The 17,803-nt window shown below is 37.4% G+C and overlaps 1 protein-coding gene across 4 annotated transcripts in view; it reads left to right on the top strand.

Annotated features, from left to right (window-relative positions):
• LOC113074108 (protein enabled homolog) overlaps positions 1-11,183 on the top strand; it is a 64,265-nt gene extending 53,082 nt beyond the window's left edge. Inside the window, exon 4 of one of the 4 annotated variants that reach the window (XM_026246835.1) lies at positions 9,696-11,183. In XM_026246835.1, coding sequence (XP_026102620.1) covers positions 9,696-9,772 — 77 coding nt within the window. In that variant the 3' untranslated portion in view covers positions 9,773-11,183. The remainder of the gene's footprint in view (positions 1-9,695) is intronic. The other 3 variants (XM_026246837.1, XM_026246838.1, XM_026246839.1) reach the window with 3 other exon arrangements.
• The last annotated feature ends 6,620 nt before the right edge of the window (positions 11,184-17,803 follow it).

The following is a 17,803-nucleotide window of genomic DNA, read 5'->3' as shown; positions in this document are numbered from 1 at the left end:
GTCAAACCTGCTTTCCTGGAGTATGTGTTTTTCGGACTATTTTGTAGTAAGTAATGAATGTACTTACGGGAAATGTATCGGAGTAAAAGTTGCCTGAAATATAAAAACTCAAGTAAAGTACAGATACTCCCAAAAAATACTTACTGTAACGAATTATTTTTACTTCGTTACATTACAACACCGTGTGAGAGTTTGCTGAGGAGTCCAGGGGAATCAAAAGTTCTTTTTTTACAAACACCTAGAATGGATCTGCTAATTTTAGTTGAGTGAAATGTGCAACATAAGTCACATGCCAGGGTGATGTTACACTGACACTGGAGCCATAGACTGTGTGAGATTTGGTGAGTTTTTATATAAATGTTGTTGCCAGCATGACTGAGGATCTCTGTTGCAAGGCAGACGGCCCTAGAGCTCTTGGCAACATGGACTATATATACATGGAGGCGTGATGGTTTTGCTGATTGATGTATTGGTGAGGTAATGTATGAACATGTTTTTCATTGAGAAATCAAAGCGTCCAAACCAGACAATCCACTTGCGGAGTTTACATGAGAAATGTGACCTTTCATCTTTCCCACGGGTAATTGGAGTTTAGCTTTGTAAACTTTACTCTTTCTTCATTTTAGTTTGTTTATCTTCCACCTTGACGTGACTGTTAGGAATGTGTGAACAATAGCATGATTGCTTACTGGCACTGACAGCCAGGTGTTTGTGGTTTAGGAATAGGATGTGAAGTTTGTTGTAGTGCTGATGGGACTGTGTAATTTAGTTGCTGTTGGTTAAGCTCCTCCAATACCCTGGCTTAGCTGAAGCCGTGTGATTTCTCACGCCGTGAAATCTCAGTGGGGAAAAAGACCCGTCTTCTACCTAAATAATCACCTAAATGAAAAAAAATATATACATTTTAAACTTTTTTTTTTTGAAAATGACCTTTCATGCAGTGTGTAACAGCTCTAAGTGAATAAAAACACTCTGCAAAGTTATGAATCTGAAAGAAAGCATTGACTCTGAATCAGTTGAGGCCTATTTAAAATGAATCGCAAGCCCCTTTCATGTTGATGTCAACATGAAACATTAGCATATTGTCTGTCCACTTGTTGGGCACACATACCCGGGAAAACTTGGTCTGAATGAAAATGCTAATTCATTCTTCTTTGCCACTAGGTGCCACTTTTGCAGCTGTAAAAATAGCTGTCCCCCCGGTAACGCTGTACACAAAGCAGCACTGCTCACAAACACTGCTTTATCAGTCATTACAGCCAAGATGAAATACAAATGACCAGTTGCACCAATCATGTAAATTACTGTCATGCAAAGGAGGGGTTTGGAAAAATGAATCGTTGAGCTAATCGCTTGGGAGTAGTTGAGCAAGTAAGGTAAAAATAAATGCATATTTTAAGACAATGAATGTGTTTTTTGACTTTGCATGCATGTCAGCCTGTTGTTGGGGACTCCCAAAACCAAAATATGAACCTTTCATAACCCATAATTGGGGCACTTTAATCATATATCTGGCATTTTATTTTTCTCTTTTTCTGATCAGTGAAACTGTGATATGTATAATTAATAGTTTTAGCTAGGCTATATAAGGCTTGTTTTCAGAGGACATTTTTGAATATAAGTGTGTGCTCTTATACCCAGCTACCCAGCATCTTGCACATCCTTTTACCTAAAATGGGAAAAAAATCTTCGCTCTAGAAGTCTGGATACCTTAGCTGTCACATGGCTAATGTGCCCTGACCTTCATTTCATCACTTTCTTAGATGGAAGGGTGGACTAGTAATCTAGTGAGAAAAGTAGTAGCACAGAAAAACAACCTTGTTTAATCTTTTATATTTTTGGGATTTTCAGAAGCTTTACCTGGCAACTGTTATAACTAATTAGCCTGATACCATTACGATAAAATGGAGCTCTAATTTTAGTCATCTGTCACTAGCTTCCGTATAATAACCTGTCTGGAGCCAGTAGCCTATCTGCCACATGTAAGATGGTCATGAGTTGAGGTTCCTGTGCCACCTTTTGTGTATAAATACTGTCTTGTGACGACCTGTTGACAGTCGTGAAATATGTGGGATTGCATGAGCTCATCCATGTCAGAACAAAGCAGGCTTTTCACCCCGTCCTACCGTAGACCCCCGGGAAGCTGTCTGCGTCTAGAGGTCTAAATGAAGGTCAGCCTGCTTAGAGACTTTACAGTTTGGCAGGACAGGTGTTTGTCTTTTGAGACGCGGCACCTCTGAGAGGAAATAGAAAGATGGAACATTCCTGAGCCAAAAAGAGTTTGTTTTTCTGGCCGTGGAGCCTAAATATGGCTTGAAAGGGGTGGGCTTGAACCGGTGTCTGGTGTTTGTTTGCTTCCTGACACCACATGACCACCAAATTGCTCCAACAGCCAAGGTGGGAGAGATGACGTTGGCAGCCCAGAACACTTTTTATCGATGAGCTCATTCTCTTGCCCCAGACTCTTAATAGTCCTCGTTGCAGAAGGTTTCTCTTCTCCAGCTTTCTAAATAGTTGCAGAGCTTGGCTTGTCACTTCTTGGGATCTTCCAGTACTCAGGTTGGCTTGGTTGCTGTGGAATTAGTGTTGGTTTTGAGTTCTGTGCTTAGTTATGCGGTTTCATTCCTTCAGTTTTTCTTTTTTGAATGGGAATCTGACTCAGGTATACAAGAGTAGAGCCCAATATCTCTACCTCGACACTCCCAGTGGGACTTGGTCCGGGTTCAGAGCATCAGAGCAGAAAGGCAGGCCTGCAGGCACCTGTCCATCATGCCAGCCCCCAGAGTGTACCGCTTCCCGCAGAAGATCAGCCGCACTGAGATCATCTTGAGAAGTGAGTTTGATGGGGAGGGATGGGGCTTTAGCCATGAGAGACTCCCAGCAGGGGCAGTCAGGGCACTCTGGGACGGCACATGGTCACCGCTGGGTTCAAATAAACTGTGATGTGCTTGAGGTAAATAGTAAAATGGCTATGAATAAAAGATGAAACAACCTTTGTAAAAATCTTGATCAGTATTTGAGATGCTTAAGCCTGGTTATCGGATTCTGTCCTAGAAAACACAAATGAAATGAAGGCATGTGATACATTGTTTGTTTACTATTAAGAAAGATTATTCAGTTTGTTACACAATTTAAAAGCATTGTGCTTGATTTAAATTACACCATAGATAATAATAGATTTACTACCAAAACAAGTATAAAAATTGTTTTTTCAAAATCTCAAGCAGCCAGTCAAAACAGCAGCAGCTCAGGCAGTAGAATTTGTTTAGTCGCAGGATTGGAGAGCTTCACAGCATGAGCTTCTCACTCATATTTCCAACTTAAAATGATGTGTGTTAGCAGCACATGTGTGAATTAAAAAAAAAAGTCCCAGTGGGTCCATAAAAAAATCTTTGTAACAAATGTCTCGTATTAAGAGGTCATACATTAAGGCATGGAAAAGCAGGAATTGCAGTGTACTCCAATTTCATTACTAAACTTCAAAAAGATATGATTTCATTAAATATGAACGCTGCATGTTTCAAAGTAAAACCGTGGCAGCAGTTCATATTCAGTGAAAACCACACAATATTGCTTATGATCTACTGTTGATGAATTATAACAATGATTACTTTGTTGTGTTTATTGCAATATTTTATAGATGGTTGTGAGAATGCATATTTCATCTCCCTTTTCTTTTTTAAATGAGTGGCTAGCAATAGTAAAGCGTAAGCATTTCAAAAGAGTAACTGTATATTTCGGTCTTGTTTATTGTTAAAGGTTTTGGTTGCCTGCCGCAGGAAGGAAAGTCTTAACACACATTATTCAGTATACAGTATATAGTATTAGCACAATAATCTGTGTATTACAGATGTGTCATTTTAGTTGAATGTGATCAATGGGAAAAAAGTAACGTTTTTTTTATTAATTAATTTATTTTTACCTATTAAAAGCAAGTTCCTTTTCTTGCACCGCATTACTTCAGCTTTGAGCACAAATGGCAATTTGTACGGTTCTAGATTTGAATCTGTTAAACAACATCAAACCAAAATACTGGTCAATGTATGTTAATTGTGACAGCTGACAGATTTTGATCAGTCAAACCACTTAACCACTCCACGTTCCTTTCCTGGGTTTTAACAGCACAGCCATGCCAAGTTAATCACAAGAAGTCATTAAATGTCTCAAACAGATTGTCCGTAACGATCCAAGAGCTGCTCTTTTTCTCAGTGAAATGTGTGCTTGTTTTAGCTCGGAGTGCTGAGTCAGTCTTTTCACTCCTTTTGCAGCCATTCTCAATCTTGCTTATCCTGTAGGTTATTTTTTTTCTCCATTTGATTTGCCTTTCCAAGATAATACAGTTTCCCAGTGTCATTTCAGCTTTCTACCAGAAATGTAAGTGACATGTTTGTGATGGTCTACACAATGTAATGAATCTAGTTTGACAATAGCTTTTAAAGACATCTGTTATCTCAATAAAAGATAACACATTGTATAGACTACAGTTCGACAGGATGTCTTTAGATAAAAGTGGTCTTGGCAGCTTATTTCAGAAGTGCTAAAATTGATTGTTTACACCCTGCACGTATTCAGTGGTCGGATTTTCTTTCATTTGGACTACAAGTGGCCGAACTGTTTCCAAGCAGAACTACTTTTTTTAGGGAACATTGCATCAAAAAGCCTCCCCCCAATGGTTTTGCACCTCATTCCTGCCACTGCAGTTGTTTACCCGACCCAGGGCTGAAGTGGGATCAGGTGATGCTATTTAGTATCTCTGGGGTAATGCCGAACACTGAAAACATCAACACCTCGTACATGAGGCAGCTGAACTAGCGCCAGTAGTATTCCTAGTTACCATTTTATTTTAAGATTTTTATCTTTTTTTTTTTTTCATTTTATTTTAATATTTTATTTTTTTACATTGGAGGTTATCAAACCTGTATGGACATAACACAATGTGTAACTAGATGTACAAACTATTTTAGCAAGATACAGTAAGTAGAACCCGGTGATTTCTGCTATTTTTAGGTCCCAGTCCCATTTCTTGCCTGATTTTGTGTCTCTGTCTTTAAGCCCTGAATAATGAGACGAGTCATAACTGTGATGCTAACGATTATCATTATATCCTAATCCTAGGACGCCTCCGCTCCTTTGACTGGTTCACCTTTCTACCACTGAGACAGGAATCCTGTATACAATGACATGCAACATTTCTTTTGACTTTCATAATCTTGCTTTAATAACATCCCATTTAACCGGTTCACAGACTTGCTCCGAATCCAATCAGAATCTGTTTAGAGCTAGATGACTAATCGTTTGCTTCCTCATCTTCAAATTATGCAGCACTTGACTGTAAGTTTCCCATTTGTGGAAGCACAACTGTGGAATTAATTGGAAGGCTTGGGCCGTCTTGTGTGAAACACATTGAGTGATAAGGGGATCATGGTTTGGTAATGGGGCTCCTTGTTTTTTCCCAAATGTTGTTTTAAAACATTGAGGAGAAAAAAATGGTCTTTCAAGAACAGGTGGTGTCTCAGTCTTGTACTGATTGTCAAGCCTTTTGGCATAATTAATGGTGCTTGCTTAGAGAAGCATCCCAATTACTATTGCTTGTATGTAGGTTTAGGAATTTGAACAATCACTTTCATGTAAATGAGTTACTGCACTATTGCTAACAAATTAGTTTTTATCCAGAACAACCATGACAATGTCCCATACATTTGTTGAACGTCTAATCTGTGTTTCTGTTACTTACCGTGTTGTACCTGGTAAGAGCATTTATGGATTAATGTGGATGTTTTATGTGTGTATTCACACACAAATTTTAATTTGGTTATAATTTACTTAGCCTCATGTTATTTCAAATCTGTATGACTGTATTTCTTAGAACAGAAGATATGTCAAAGAATATTTAGATTAAAAAAATTTTTTTTTGGTCCATACAGTAACTGTCAAGCCAGTTTCATTGTATCGACCAAAATCGTACAAATATTTTACGTTGTTCCACAGAAGTAAAATTTAATTTAAAATTATCGAACAAACAAAAAAACTAATTTTAGAATCTATACCGTAACCAAACATTTTTGTCATAACATTTCAAATATTTAGGAAAAAAAAAAGATATCCAGTATTATTTTATGCATTAAGATATGGTCACAGAGTGCATATAGTAAGTACGGGTAAACTGTGCAAAGTTTCAGAAGGGAACAGAATTAATTTTTCCTCCCTTGAGCTCATTGTGATCTTATTATGGTCATAAAATAAGGCGTGAATTTTGATGGTGTGAAAGATGATTCAACTCTGTGAAATTAAAGCTGTCTGGTGTATTCATGGCTATTAGTTGTTGGTGACATCATCCGATAACTTGATTTCAAGCCCATTACTTGGTCCTGCGGCCAAGACCAGCTTTGTTTCTCTTTGTCAGTGCTTATAGAAAGTTCCTTGATCCTCCCTGAGGAAAATAGTCTATTTTTTTTTCTCATTTTTCTGAAGTGTGTGTCTAAAATTTGCCCTTTGTAGTAGATCTCCAGATTTTAGTGTCTCAGCTGTATCTCATTGTCCTTGCCTCGAAATGGTTAAACCCCCTATTTTCCACCCATGATTGTAATAGTTGTGATGTGGTTGTAACATTGACCGCTTTACCCTTCGCCCATCCAGGCATGAATAATTGATCAGGTCCGGAAAGTGCAATAAATGGATCACATCCTGCTCAGTGAACATTGTGGCAGAGCATCTAACATCTGACAGCCTATTGGTCCAGTCTTATTTATTTTTTTTATTTATTGTTTTACCATCGCAGCGTTTGCTTGAGAATAGCTAGAACAACATGCTGCTCTCTTTGAGATCTCATGGAGTCACTGATGGCAGTTTAGGAGCTGATGCGAATGGCTCTAGTGCACTTGTTACAAGTGTACATAAAGACCAGGATGGATTTCTACAATACATCTGCTGTCAGAAGAGGCTCGGTGATTCCCTCATCTCATGTAGGTGCTATTCTGACTATCTCGCTTTCTGTTGGTCTGTAAACAATCCATTAATAAGTGGAAACTTAAACTGAGCTGATATTTGAGTGCAAATATTATTTTGTCTTTGAGTAATTGCTAATAATTAGTTGCATGTGTGGATTCAGCAAGGTGGTACAAGAAACAAGTTTATTTTTTAATTGTTTAATACATATTAAACTAATATAAGATGCAAATTTAATTGTTTCTAATGATGCAACGTTTAATATTTATATTTTATTTTATACAATATCATATTGAATTTTTTTTTATTCCTTAATTTAATTAAATTTGATCTGTGAATACTAGTAGAATAAAAGGTCCATTTGTAGGTTATGCTATCTGTGTGTGGTCTAATGGCAGTACATTACCAAACTGGCTTGAAGAAAGATCAGTCCATATTAAAGCTGACACTGAGTGCTTCTGGACCAGAGCCAGCCTTTAAAGTGCTGTTCAGATTGGCCAGGGTTAAATGGGCCAAGTATACTTGCCTTTGTGCCATAGTTTCAAATTGCAGTCATTGCACTCAAAAATCTCTATAATGTAGCCATAAAAACAAATCAAGTTAATATTTGTATAACTTGACCTTGGTCTCTGGAGAGATTATATCTGCTGACTCATTAGATGATATCTGAATAGCTTTGATAATTTGTAAAAAGCTCATGGTTTGTTTCTATTCAAGGAAGGAAGAGAAACTGAGGGTGCCTGCTTATATAACAGGGCCTTTTACATACACATTAAGGCTAGCGTAGGTGTGTTTTATGTGTTAAAGACAGAACATTTGAGAAGGGAATTTGTAGAGTGGGTTACACCAACATGGACAATCAAAAAATGGTTGATTTTCTTAAAGGGGGGCACAAAACTGTAATGTTAGATTAGATTTGAAAGATGAGTTGATTACTGCTTGGCTTGTCCAGATGGCTTAGTTTTAATGTCATTTTTTCATGGAGTCTTGTGTGCTGTGGGGAGAATTCTGCATTCAGACTTTAATCCAATTAATGTGTTCTGCAAGCCATTTGTTTCTGGTTAAAGTTGAGTTTAGCTTTGCTACTTGGTGCGCATTGCATGCCATGATCTACTTTGCTGCAACTTTCATGTTGATGTAAAAAATATGCTACTTATTATCCCAGGACAGATGTTGTTTTATGTTTTGTATGTCGTGTTTTGTTAAATGATGTTTTTTGTTTTATCGTTTTATATTTTATGTTGGCTGAAATGTTTTATATTTTATGTTTTGTTAATTGTTTTGTTTTATGTTATGTCGTTCTTCAGGTTTTATATCGTTTTTTATTTTATGTTAAAGTAGTATAAAACAAAAAAAATTTACGTTTGTGTTGTTTTTTTGTTTTATATTGTTTTTTATTTTATGTTGGATGAAATGTTTTATATTTTGTTTTGTTAATTGTTTTATGTTGTTCTTCAGGTTTTATATAGTTTTTTTAAAGTAGTATAAAACAAAGAAAATTAAGTTTGTGTTGTCTTTTTTGTGAAATGTAATGGTACATTTTATTTTGTATTTTTTTATGATAGGTAATGTATGTTGAATGTTATGTTTATGTTGTTCTTTGGGTTTTATATATATATATAAAATATATATAATTAAAAAAAACTTTTTTAGGCTTTTTCTGGTTACATATTTATTTTTAAAGGGTTTATGCTTTTTTGTGAAATGCTATGTTTTGTTATTTTAGCTTGCTTAGATTTTATTAATCTGTAATCCATTTTAGAGAAATACATACATGCTTACATAATTTCAACATTTTCAACTATTGACCTTTTGTTTGGTAGATGGTCTCAAATCAGCAATGTGGGACAGACCTTTTGCTGTGTTGTCAATAGTTTGTCTATATGTTGCTATTATGTTGTCCCCTAAATAAATGAAACTACAGGAAAGAAATGGGTCAAACAGGTTTAAGGATAAAAAAAGCTCTTGTTTTTGCAGTGCCCTGCTGTGTGTAGCATATAAACAGGAAATGGCAGAGGGCATATGTAGTCTGGTAATGAGCTTCAGAGAGGGCCTTGCCTCCAGACTCTGTAAACAGACCTCTCTCACCTGCACAATGCTGCATTGATCGATTAGTCAAGCGTGTCATGGCAGAGACTTGCGCTAAAGCTTTCATTCAGACCTTAGCCTTCCTCTGCTCTCGAATTCAGCCTGACAAAATCAGCAGAGCCTCTATACTCAAACTATGATGTAAAAAAAGACAATATCAAGTCTTGGGTTTCCTTCTGCATGATATATTTCCAGCATGAGGTTATCAGCCAGGTTTAATTCCTTCCATTTATATTTTAATTTTATTTTAGTTTGTAGTAATCTTTGCTACAGTTATGCATATCCATTTCTAACAAAAATGTAAAGTGACAAAAATGTGGAGTAATTCAACCTGGCACTGACTGTTTCGGTGCTTATCCACTTCTTTTTTTCTTCTACGTGATAGTGATTTGAACTGCTGCTGACGGTTCCTTTTACAGATAATCTTTTCCCCTTTCCCTGATATATAATGTCCTAATTAAGTCTTGCTTTCCAACACACCTGATCGATGTGTCTTGCAGGCAGCGGCCCATGTTTCTTCCTCTCTCTCTCTCTAAAACCTGATCTTCTGTTACTCTTTTGGGGCTTGTCCAGCGTGCTTTACATTATTGATCAGATTTCAAAGTTCTTTCCAAGTTTCAAATAGATACTTATTCCAGGTTTTTCCCTTTTTTTTCCCACAGGCCCCCCGATGCCAAGACAGACCCCTCAGGTGCAGAATGGCCCATCACCAGAGGAGCTGGAGGTGCAGAGAAGGTAAAAACCAAAGTTACAGACACTGACTGCAGTAAACCATATAAACTTGGGTTAATAGCTTGAATCACAATGACATCTACAAAACACCTTGCACCCCATGAAAGAACACGTGCACTCACAGATTACGAGTTGACATCTGCATGTGTGATGGTGAGAATATGAACCAGGTGAACTCTCACACTGATAGAGCAGCAATGTAATGTTAATGTCTGTTGGACTAAGTTCAGTTAAATCGCCACTTTGAAGCCCTGAATTCGCTTTTTCATGAGCGTGTTTTATCAAGATTTCTGTGGACTTCAAAGGATGACGGAGGCTGTTACTCATCACCCTGGTCTCGTTATCGAAAAGATTTTCTGCAGCGAGTTCCCAAAGGAAGCAGCAGTCAAGGTTGAGGCTGCTTGACTGGAATATACATGCTCAAAGCTCACTACTTGCTTATCAGAGTTTTCTTTCAAATTTTTGCTTTAATAATAGATTGCCATTGATGCAGCTATTGCATCTCTATTGGTTTTCATTGCAGTAATGCTTTTTTTAACAAAGGAGCAGAAAGGCTATGAAAATCCTTCTGCCCAATTTTTTCTTTTGTTTAATGTAAACGACAGATCATTCACATTAAGAGTTGAGACATTTATTATGTAAAAAAAAATCTATTTTAAAATTGTGTTGTCGTTAATGACTTGATGAAAGTTATTAGCCTTTGCCTCGACGGAGAGCAGATCTTCTACAGATCTGCTATGTGAGTGTTTCTCCCTCAGTGATGCATCATTCCATGAGACGAACCCAAGGGAGTCTGGGATGCTCTGTTGAATACGGAATATGATCTCAGTCTTTTGATGGTGACTCAGCAGTGCTCATGTCCTACTTCTCTGCTACAGAAGAAATGTTCAATCTTCACAGGCTTTATCTGCAGAGCCCCTGCAGCCTGTTAAACATTAACCATTGGTGTATTCCCTGCGTGCTGTGAGCCAGGCGAGGACGGCGTTGGACAATGCAGCGCGTCCTGCATAACAAACATTGTTTGGCTTTTTCTCTCAAGACTGATAGCTCCACGGCATACTGAAGCGCCCCGAGGAGGGTGCACAGCTTCAGTACACTGCAGACACCATTTATAATTTATAATCATCAAGCAGGTGTTTTGGGATTTATTAAAATAGTGTGGGACAGACAGTGCTTTCTCTTGCATGGTTAAATGCTGTGGGGGTTTAATAGCTCTGGCCTTCCCTTCAGAACTGGCTGTTTTTACACACATAATGTTCTGTGAAGTAATTTCGAAGTAGTTTTGTATTTTAGTGTTTAATGTTGGGTCAGATTAAAATAAGATATTCAATAGATTGGAAAAATAAATGATGGGACCCATCCAGTTTCATTATTGTTGGTTTAAAATAATATATTTTTAATATTTTAAATAAGCTTATAATAGCCTTTTTTTCAGTTTCTATTTTAAATTTAGTTTAAATTGTAGTCATTTTAGGTGCTTTTGTCATTATTATTTAACTTTTATCATTTATTATATCATTTATTTTTTATAAAAAACGATTTATATTTATACGATTATATTTTTTCAGCTTGATTTCAATAATTGAAGATCATTTTTAATAGTTTTAGTTAACAATAACACTGGATAAACCTCTTTGAAACTTCCATTGTTCAAGGAATAGTATGATAGCAATGCATGGCTACTTTTATGGTCCATATTTAGTTTTTATGATTTACAACTGCTCAATTAAGACTTGATTTTGCTTAAATATAAAACAGACTCTTAGTTATTTCACTTTATTTATCAGCATGTGCACTTACCAGTGCTTACAGTGTACATACTTAAGGAAGTAATGGATAATATGTTAACTATTTTGGTTAGGTTTAGGGTAAGTACCTAGTTATTACCCAGTTATTCTAATTAATATAACAAGTATATAGTTAACAAGACTATAAAAAAGTGCTATCACTATTTCTGTAAAAAATTCAGGGAAGTATTTAAAACTGAAAGAAATATGAGTAGCAATATTCATTTTGGGGTGAACTATCCCTTTAAGGAAGTTAAAGAAACAGTCATTCATACGTTCTAACATCTTGTGTTCATCAGTCAGGTGCTGTAGTGTACATATAGTGGAAATGTTCCTTATAAGGATATTTTCCCCTTTCGGTGTTAGATCTGCCAGAAAGTAAAGGGCTCATATTCTCTAAAAGAATGTCTTTGAGTGCGTGTAATAGAGTTGGCCTGCTGCCGCCCACCCGGCCGGCCCACAGCCATATTTTGCTATTGCAGTCAATGGAACTGGATGCATGCTTGGTGTCTGATGTCATCTCGTGATGCAAACCTGATACAATGCTGCTGTGAAGGAGAGCGGAAGAAAGGAATGAGAGGCAGGTTACTCAGACAATTTATAAACAGCTATCAGGGCATCTGCATACCGTCAAAAGACGAATTAGGAGTGCTGTCAGACAGGATTTCTGAGGTCACTTTACAATAAAGGTCACATGCTTGCATAGAAGGTGCTACCAGGAATTTATTTTTGTAATCAACCGATTGAACGGTTACCTTGAAAAGACATTAATTTGCAGACGGAACATTGTGCATAACACAGCTTTTATTTTGGACACTGAGTGCTTTTTATCTTAATAGCAAGCAGTTTGACCAGTGCAGACCACCTTAAAATGACCATCGGTGTTGCATGGTAACAATTACATTGAAGCAATGACCGCAAAGAAAATTCTCTGTGGTTTTGCATAATTCTTCATACAAAGCTCTTTTTGTGTGAGTCTGTGTCCATTTTTGTTTGTGCAAAACATCCACTATGTTTGAGGCCCCAGAATGTTTCTTCCCAAAGCTACTTTTTTGGGATTGTTCTTTTTGTCTTTTCATTTTGTGGAGAGTTTTTCAGTACACACATGCTTTGAATTAGAGACTCGAGCATTCCTGTAAACCTCATGATGAAATGATGACAAAAAGCTCTTGAAGGACCTCAAAAATGACGTAGTGGCGTATTTATGCCCCATTAGGTCTGAAATGCATGCCATCCCCTGTACTGAGACATGCTACATTTTTGTATTACTTTCCTGCTGGGAAAAATAAATATTTGGCCATGTCTTCCGTCACCAGGACTTCACGGATTAGCTTCCAGGGGATTACATGTATAAAAATAGAGATTGTAGTTTTTAGCTTTCATGTTTTTCTACGGGCTGTTCCAACTCCAGCAGGAACGCAGTGACATGTGGGTCGACTCGTGTTCTGTGAGCCAAAAATATTCCCTATTAGTATTTGATTAAAAACACATGAAGTGGCATAATGGGAGGATAAAAATAGTCAGTGGGACGCTGATCCAGGTTTGCTGCTCTGCCGGCTTTCAGCACATCTGTCAGGTGGAGACACAAAAGAACATTTTCCCCGACCATATCCCGCTAGCAGCCATCACCTCATTAGCAGACTGATAGCATAATTTAAAGCTGATTGTCATAATCATAGCCACTTCTTCACACTTCAGCACAATAATGCGCCGGATCGCTCGGCAGCCTCATCCGGATGTCTGTCATCTCTTTATGAATGACCCTTCAGCTACAGAAAGCCCACATCCTGCTTCTGAGCTCCTTCAGGATGTGCTGTACCGCCCTTTTTTTGTTCAAAGATGTTCTTTCTTCTGTGCAAGGGGGAATCAGTGAGCTGGGCCCAAATGTGTTGAAATTTTGGAGGAAGCATTGAAAAAGACACCATATGGCTTGGCTTAGACACAGCCAATGTTAACCAAATTGCCGAGCCTTTCCAGGAGAGAGGGGAGTTGAACTTGCCAAAAAGATTTCAATATGGTGCTCATTCTGCTCTCTTGCTCACAACGGTCTGTCAAAGTTGGCTTTTCCTGCGCATAATCTTTTTTTAGGCATTTAAGCAATTTTTTCAAATATTGGTAGTGATATTTTGGACAACTTATGACTTTCTTTTATATCACTAATCTTTGAACAGCTGTTGGGGGTCTGCAAGTTAGGAATGATATACATAACTTCACATACAATAATGAGTGTTTAATTAGCGTTGTTAGACTTGGTCCTTATAAGATGTTGCATTAACTTAAAGCAATGGTTAAATTTTGAGTTGTAAGTGTATGATGAAAATAAGTGTATCTTGTTTCACTAAGCTGACAGATTTGTTTTAGTTTATCCTACTCCCCTTGACACTTTGCACAAATTATAAGAGCAGCTTTTTACACCATAACCATTAACTCCATAAGCAATCAGCAAATGGTTTGCTGTATGAACACAATAAGCATTTTCAAAAAATAGGTACAACGAGGGGACACTTTCAATCAGCCTTCAACCATCGATCATTAAAAGGAAATTTTTAAAGCGTAAAAGCATTAACCAGCTACTTTCAGCACACCATGAATAACTTCTAAAGATCCCCCTATTATCTGCATTAATATTACAGACGTGTTAAATATTATTATTATTAAGGGTTTATAGGTCTATTTCGTAACAATACAATTTACAGCATTCGCATGAAAACAAACCTGGAAAGAGACACTAAGATTCTTAGTGCATTCCAGGGAATTATTCATGGTTTATATATTAGATAAACTTGGGAGAGCAGACCACAAATGCACTGTATATGTGCTCTTTTTTCATTTGCTTACAGCAGAATACAAAGGAAACATGGAAATAATCAGGAGGAAAATAATGCAGTTAGCTGAAAAGCGATATTCTGTAGATAGCACTTCACATTAATATACAATGTAATTTTATTTTCCTAACTTCTGAAAATAGAAAATGGACAAAATGTACAGCCCATTCATTCTAAATGATGGATAAGGATTATTTGTAGCACATCATTTGAAATTAAATGGTTATAGAGGGGCAAAAAATCTATTTTCTATATCATATTATCCTGTATTTTTGTATTGTAGTACTACGGTTTTAAAACCTAATGAAGTCATACAGCCTTTGGAATCTGTTGTAGTAAGTTGTTGGAAGACATTCTGAATCAGGCTGTGAGCCGCCTACACTCCCTTAGCTACGGTTTCCTTGGTAACTGATGTCAGGATGGAGACGCCGATAAATGGATCTGCTGCATGGCTCCCATCTTTTAAGTCCTTCTTCCATGCTGGAGAGGGGAACGTTTGAGGGGAGGGGCTTGTAGACAAATTTTGCATCCATTGTAGTTTTTCCTATATTAAGAATACTCTACACTGCGGCAGAACTGTCATAAACTGGTGCAGATTCCGAATTTGGTCAATTGCCTGCTATTTGATTGTTTTAAAATAATTTTTTATGGGACTTTTTGACTTTCTCACACTGTGGACAGGTTTAACTTCTTGAAAGTATACTGGATGACAAGCATCTCTGAGTCTGCTCCAAAATATAAGAACAGTCCCTGTCATGCTTTAAGTATGTCATTGCAGTGGAACAAAACCGTACCTTTAAGCAGCCATGAGTTTTGTTGGGGCTATTATATAAATGCACTGGCATGTTGAAGAGCTAGAGTGCTTGCTCAGCCTTTCTGACATGATCAGAAAGAGGTGAATCTTGAAAAAGTAAAATGAAAAAAGCCCCTTAACTCCATATTTTGGCCCCTTCAGTTTGTGCTGCTGATTATTTCAGAATGTTGTGATCTCCTACGCCAGGGAATGTGTATGTGTCCGATAGGATTACGCACAAATAAAGCTCTCAACCGAAAGGGTGTGAACTGCACTTCGTTCTTATTTAAGCAACAAGGAGTGCACACATTTGATCCCATAAATCCTTTTTCCTGTTGGTTTAAAGTAATGTTTGTTCTAAGTTTATTTTAGCGGCTCCCGAAAACAAGAAACCCTTGATGATATTGTGACCTCTCAACCCCTCTACGATCATGAAAAGTTAACCTCGCATAACCCGTATGTGTCATGGAAATTAAACATAGGCCTCTAATATCACATATCCATTTGACCCTATTTCTTCTAAGCGTTCAGTCAGCGCTCATCTCTATAGGGGGCTTGTTCTAAAACCCTATCCAGGGATGACTTATGGATGGCTCCGGTTTGGCTGCCAGGGTCTTTTGGGGTAGTATATTATCACAGACATGAACAAGGCCTCCTCTGCTCTTTAATTACATCTCTGAGAGCATGGCTCAGACTCAGCAGGGATTTTGGGGGAAGTGGGACACGCTCGCAGAAATCCACGCCTCGACAGCATTTCATAATGGAGTGGCTCAGGATATAATCCTCTGGGAACCCAGGTACAAGAACAACTCTGAAACAAGGTAACTAAATTAAGCAGATCTAGAGAACTCGGGCAGTAGACCAAGCATATGGAAGCTCCTTTTGGAAGATCTACATATAGTGGCCCTTGTGGATTCAGTTTGCTCTTAATAGTTTTATTCCCCTCTAATTAACCCAGCTGCATTTATCGGATCCTTTTCAGATGTGGAAGAATTGATTCTTTGAAGTCATAACCTAGCTTTTTATTAAGTGCATCCATTGTGTCCACCATATTTTCACACTAACATACCCCATCTCAGAAACTCGGTAAAGGGAAAGTTTAGAGTTTCCCACTCAAAATACTGGCATTCGTGTGCCTTCAGTTCATAAGATATTTTAAACACACCATCAGAATCGATGGTCATCAGTCAACTAAAGAGAAAAGCCGAATTTGTAAAAGATCTCAAGTGATAATGAACAGAACTGCTACTATCTATTCAACACTATGATAATGTGAATTCTTTAGCTGTCACCTCTACTATGACCCGAATCATTGAGTCATTACATTTATAGAAATTTACCTTGGAGAAAATGTTATGTGTTCTTACTGATGTTGCACAAATTCATTTGAGAATGAAGACTGACACACAGTTTAACCCATGGCCTGCACTTCTCAACATTTATTTAAAATAGGGTTCAGTACATTGTATCTTACATCACTATTTTAAATGCATATACCACGTTTTACTTCATTTTTGGATATCTTGTGTAAAATTCAGCTTAAAGCTTAAGGTACATGACTTTAGTAGACAATCATTAGAAAACAGTCTGGTAAGGCAGAAGACAACAGCTGCTAGAGGAGTAGAGGTTTGTAATGCAGTCATTGTTCAGGATTTAAATCAACTGTATATATGCAAATTCTGAAGTAAGGTGTATTGACAATTTACTCACTGCCATGTCATCCAAAGATGTTCATGACTTTCTTTCTTCAGTCGAAAAGAAATAAAGATTTTTGAGAAGAAGATTCTGGATTTTTTTCTTCGTATATGAAGTGGACTTCAATGGGACCCAATGGATTAAAAGTCCAAACTGGAGTTTCAGTGCAGCTTCAAAGGGCTCTACACGATCCCAGCCGAGGAATAAGTATCTTATCTAGTGAAATGATTAGACATTTTCTAAAATAAATAATAAATAATTTACTTAACCATTATGTAATTCCGTTGGAAAGGCGGAAATATACAGACCCAGTGTTTACAAAGCGAACATGCAAAGAAAGTTAAGCGCACACTTAAAAAGTTTGAAGTTGGAGGAGAAAATTTTAGGTTTTTTTGCCCTACCCTACCATTTAGAAATTTTTAGTACACAAAGAAGTAAACGTAATTTTCCAAAGTGACTATGTAATGTGTGAAATCAACCTGTTGGGTCCCACTATATTGAGAGAAATCTTCCTCCGTTTCTTTTGACTGCAGACAGACATGATCATCTTGGATGACATGAGTGGTGAGTAAATGATCAGGAAATGTAATTCTGAAAGTGAACTAATCCTGTAACTGAAAGGTAAAAACATTTTGATACATTTTGGTATTTTGATATAAATGTGAATGGCCCTGGCTTTGGTCTGAGATTTGAAGTCAATTTCAATGACAGGACTGATCGGACAGCAGGAGTGACTGTATATCGCTTCAGTGTGTGGCTGCATCCGTTGGAGCCTTAGGCCTAAATTTGCTCTTCTGAAGGGGTCTTAGATTGAGGTGTGGTTTCTATCTTGTTCTCTTCTTTGGAAACATGTGGAGGCATGATGTTACTGCATTTAAGCTAGAATTTGTCATGATGATGACTGTCATGCTGAGTGGAAGGTGTGTCTGGCAAGGAAT

The sequence above is a fragment of the Carassius auratus genome, unplaced genomic scaffold (genome assembly GCF_003368295.1).
Source record: "Carassius auratus strain Wakin unplaced genomic scaffold, ASM336829v1 scaf_tig00013708, whole genome shotgun sequence".
NCBI lineage: Eukaryota > Metazoa > Chordata > Actinopteri > Cypriniformes > Cyprinidae > Carassius > Carassius auratus.
The sequence above is the reverse complement of the archived record's forward strand: the minus strand, read 5'-3'. Positions and strand labels throughout refer to the sequence as shown.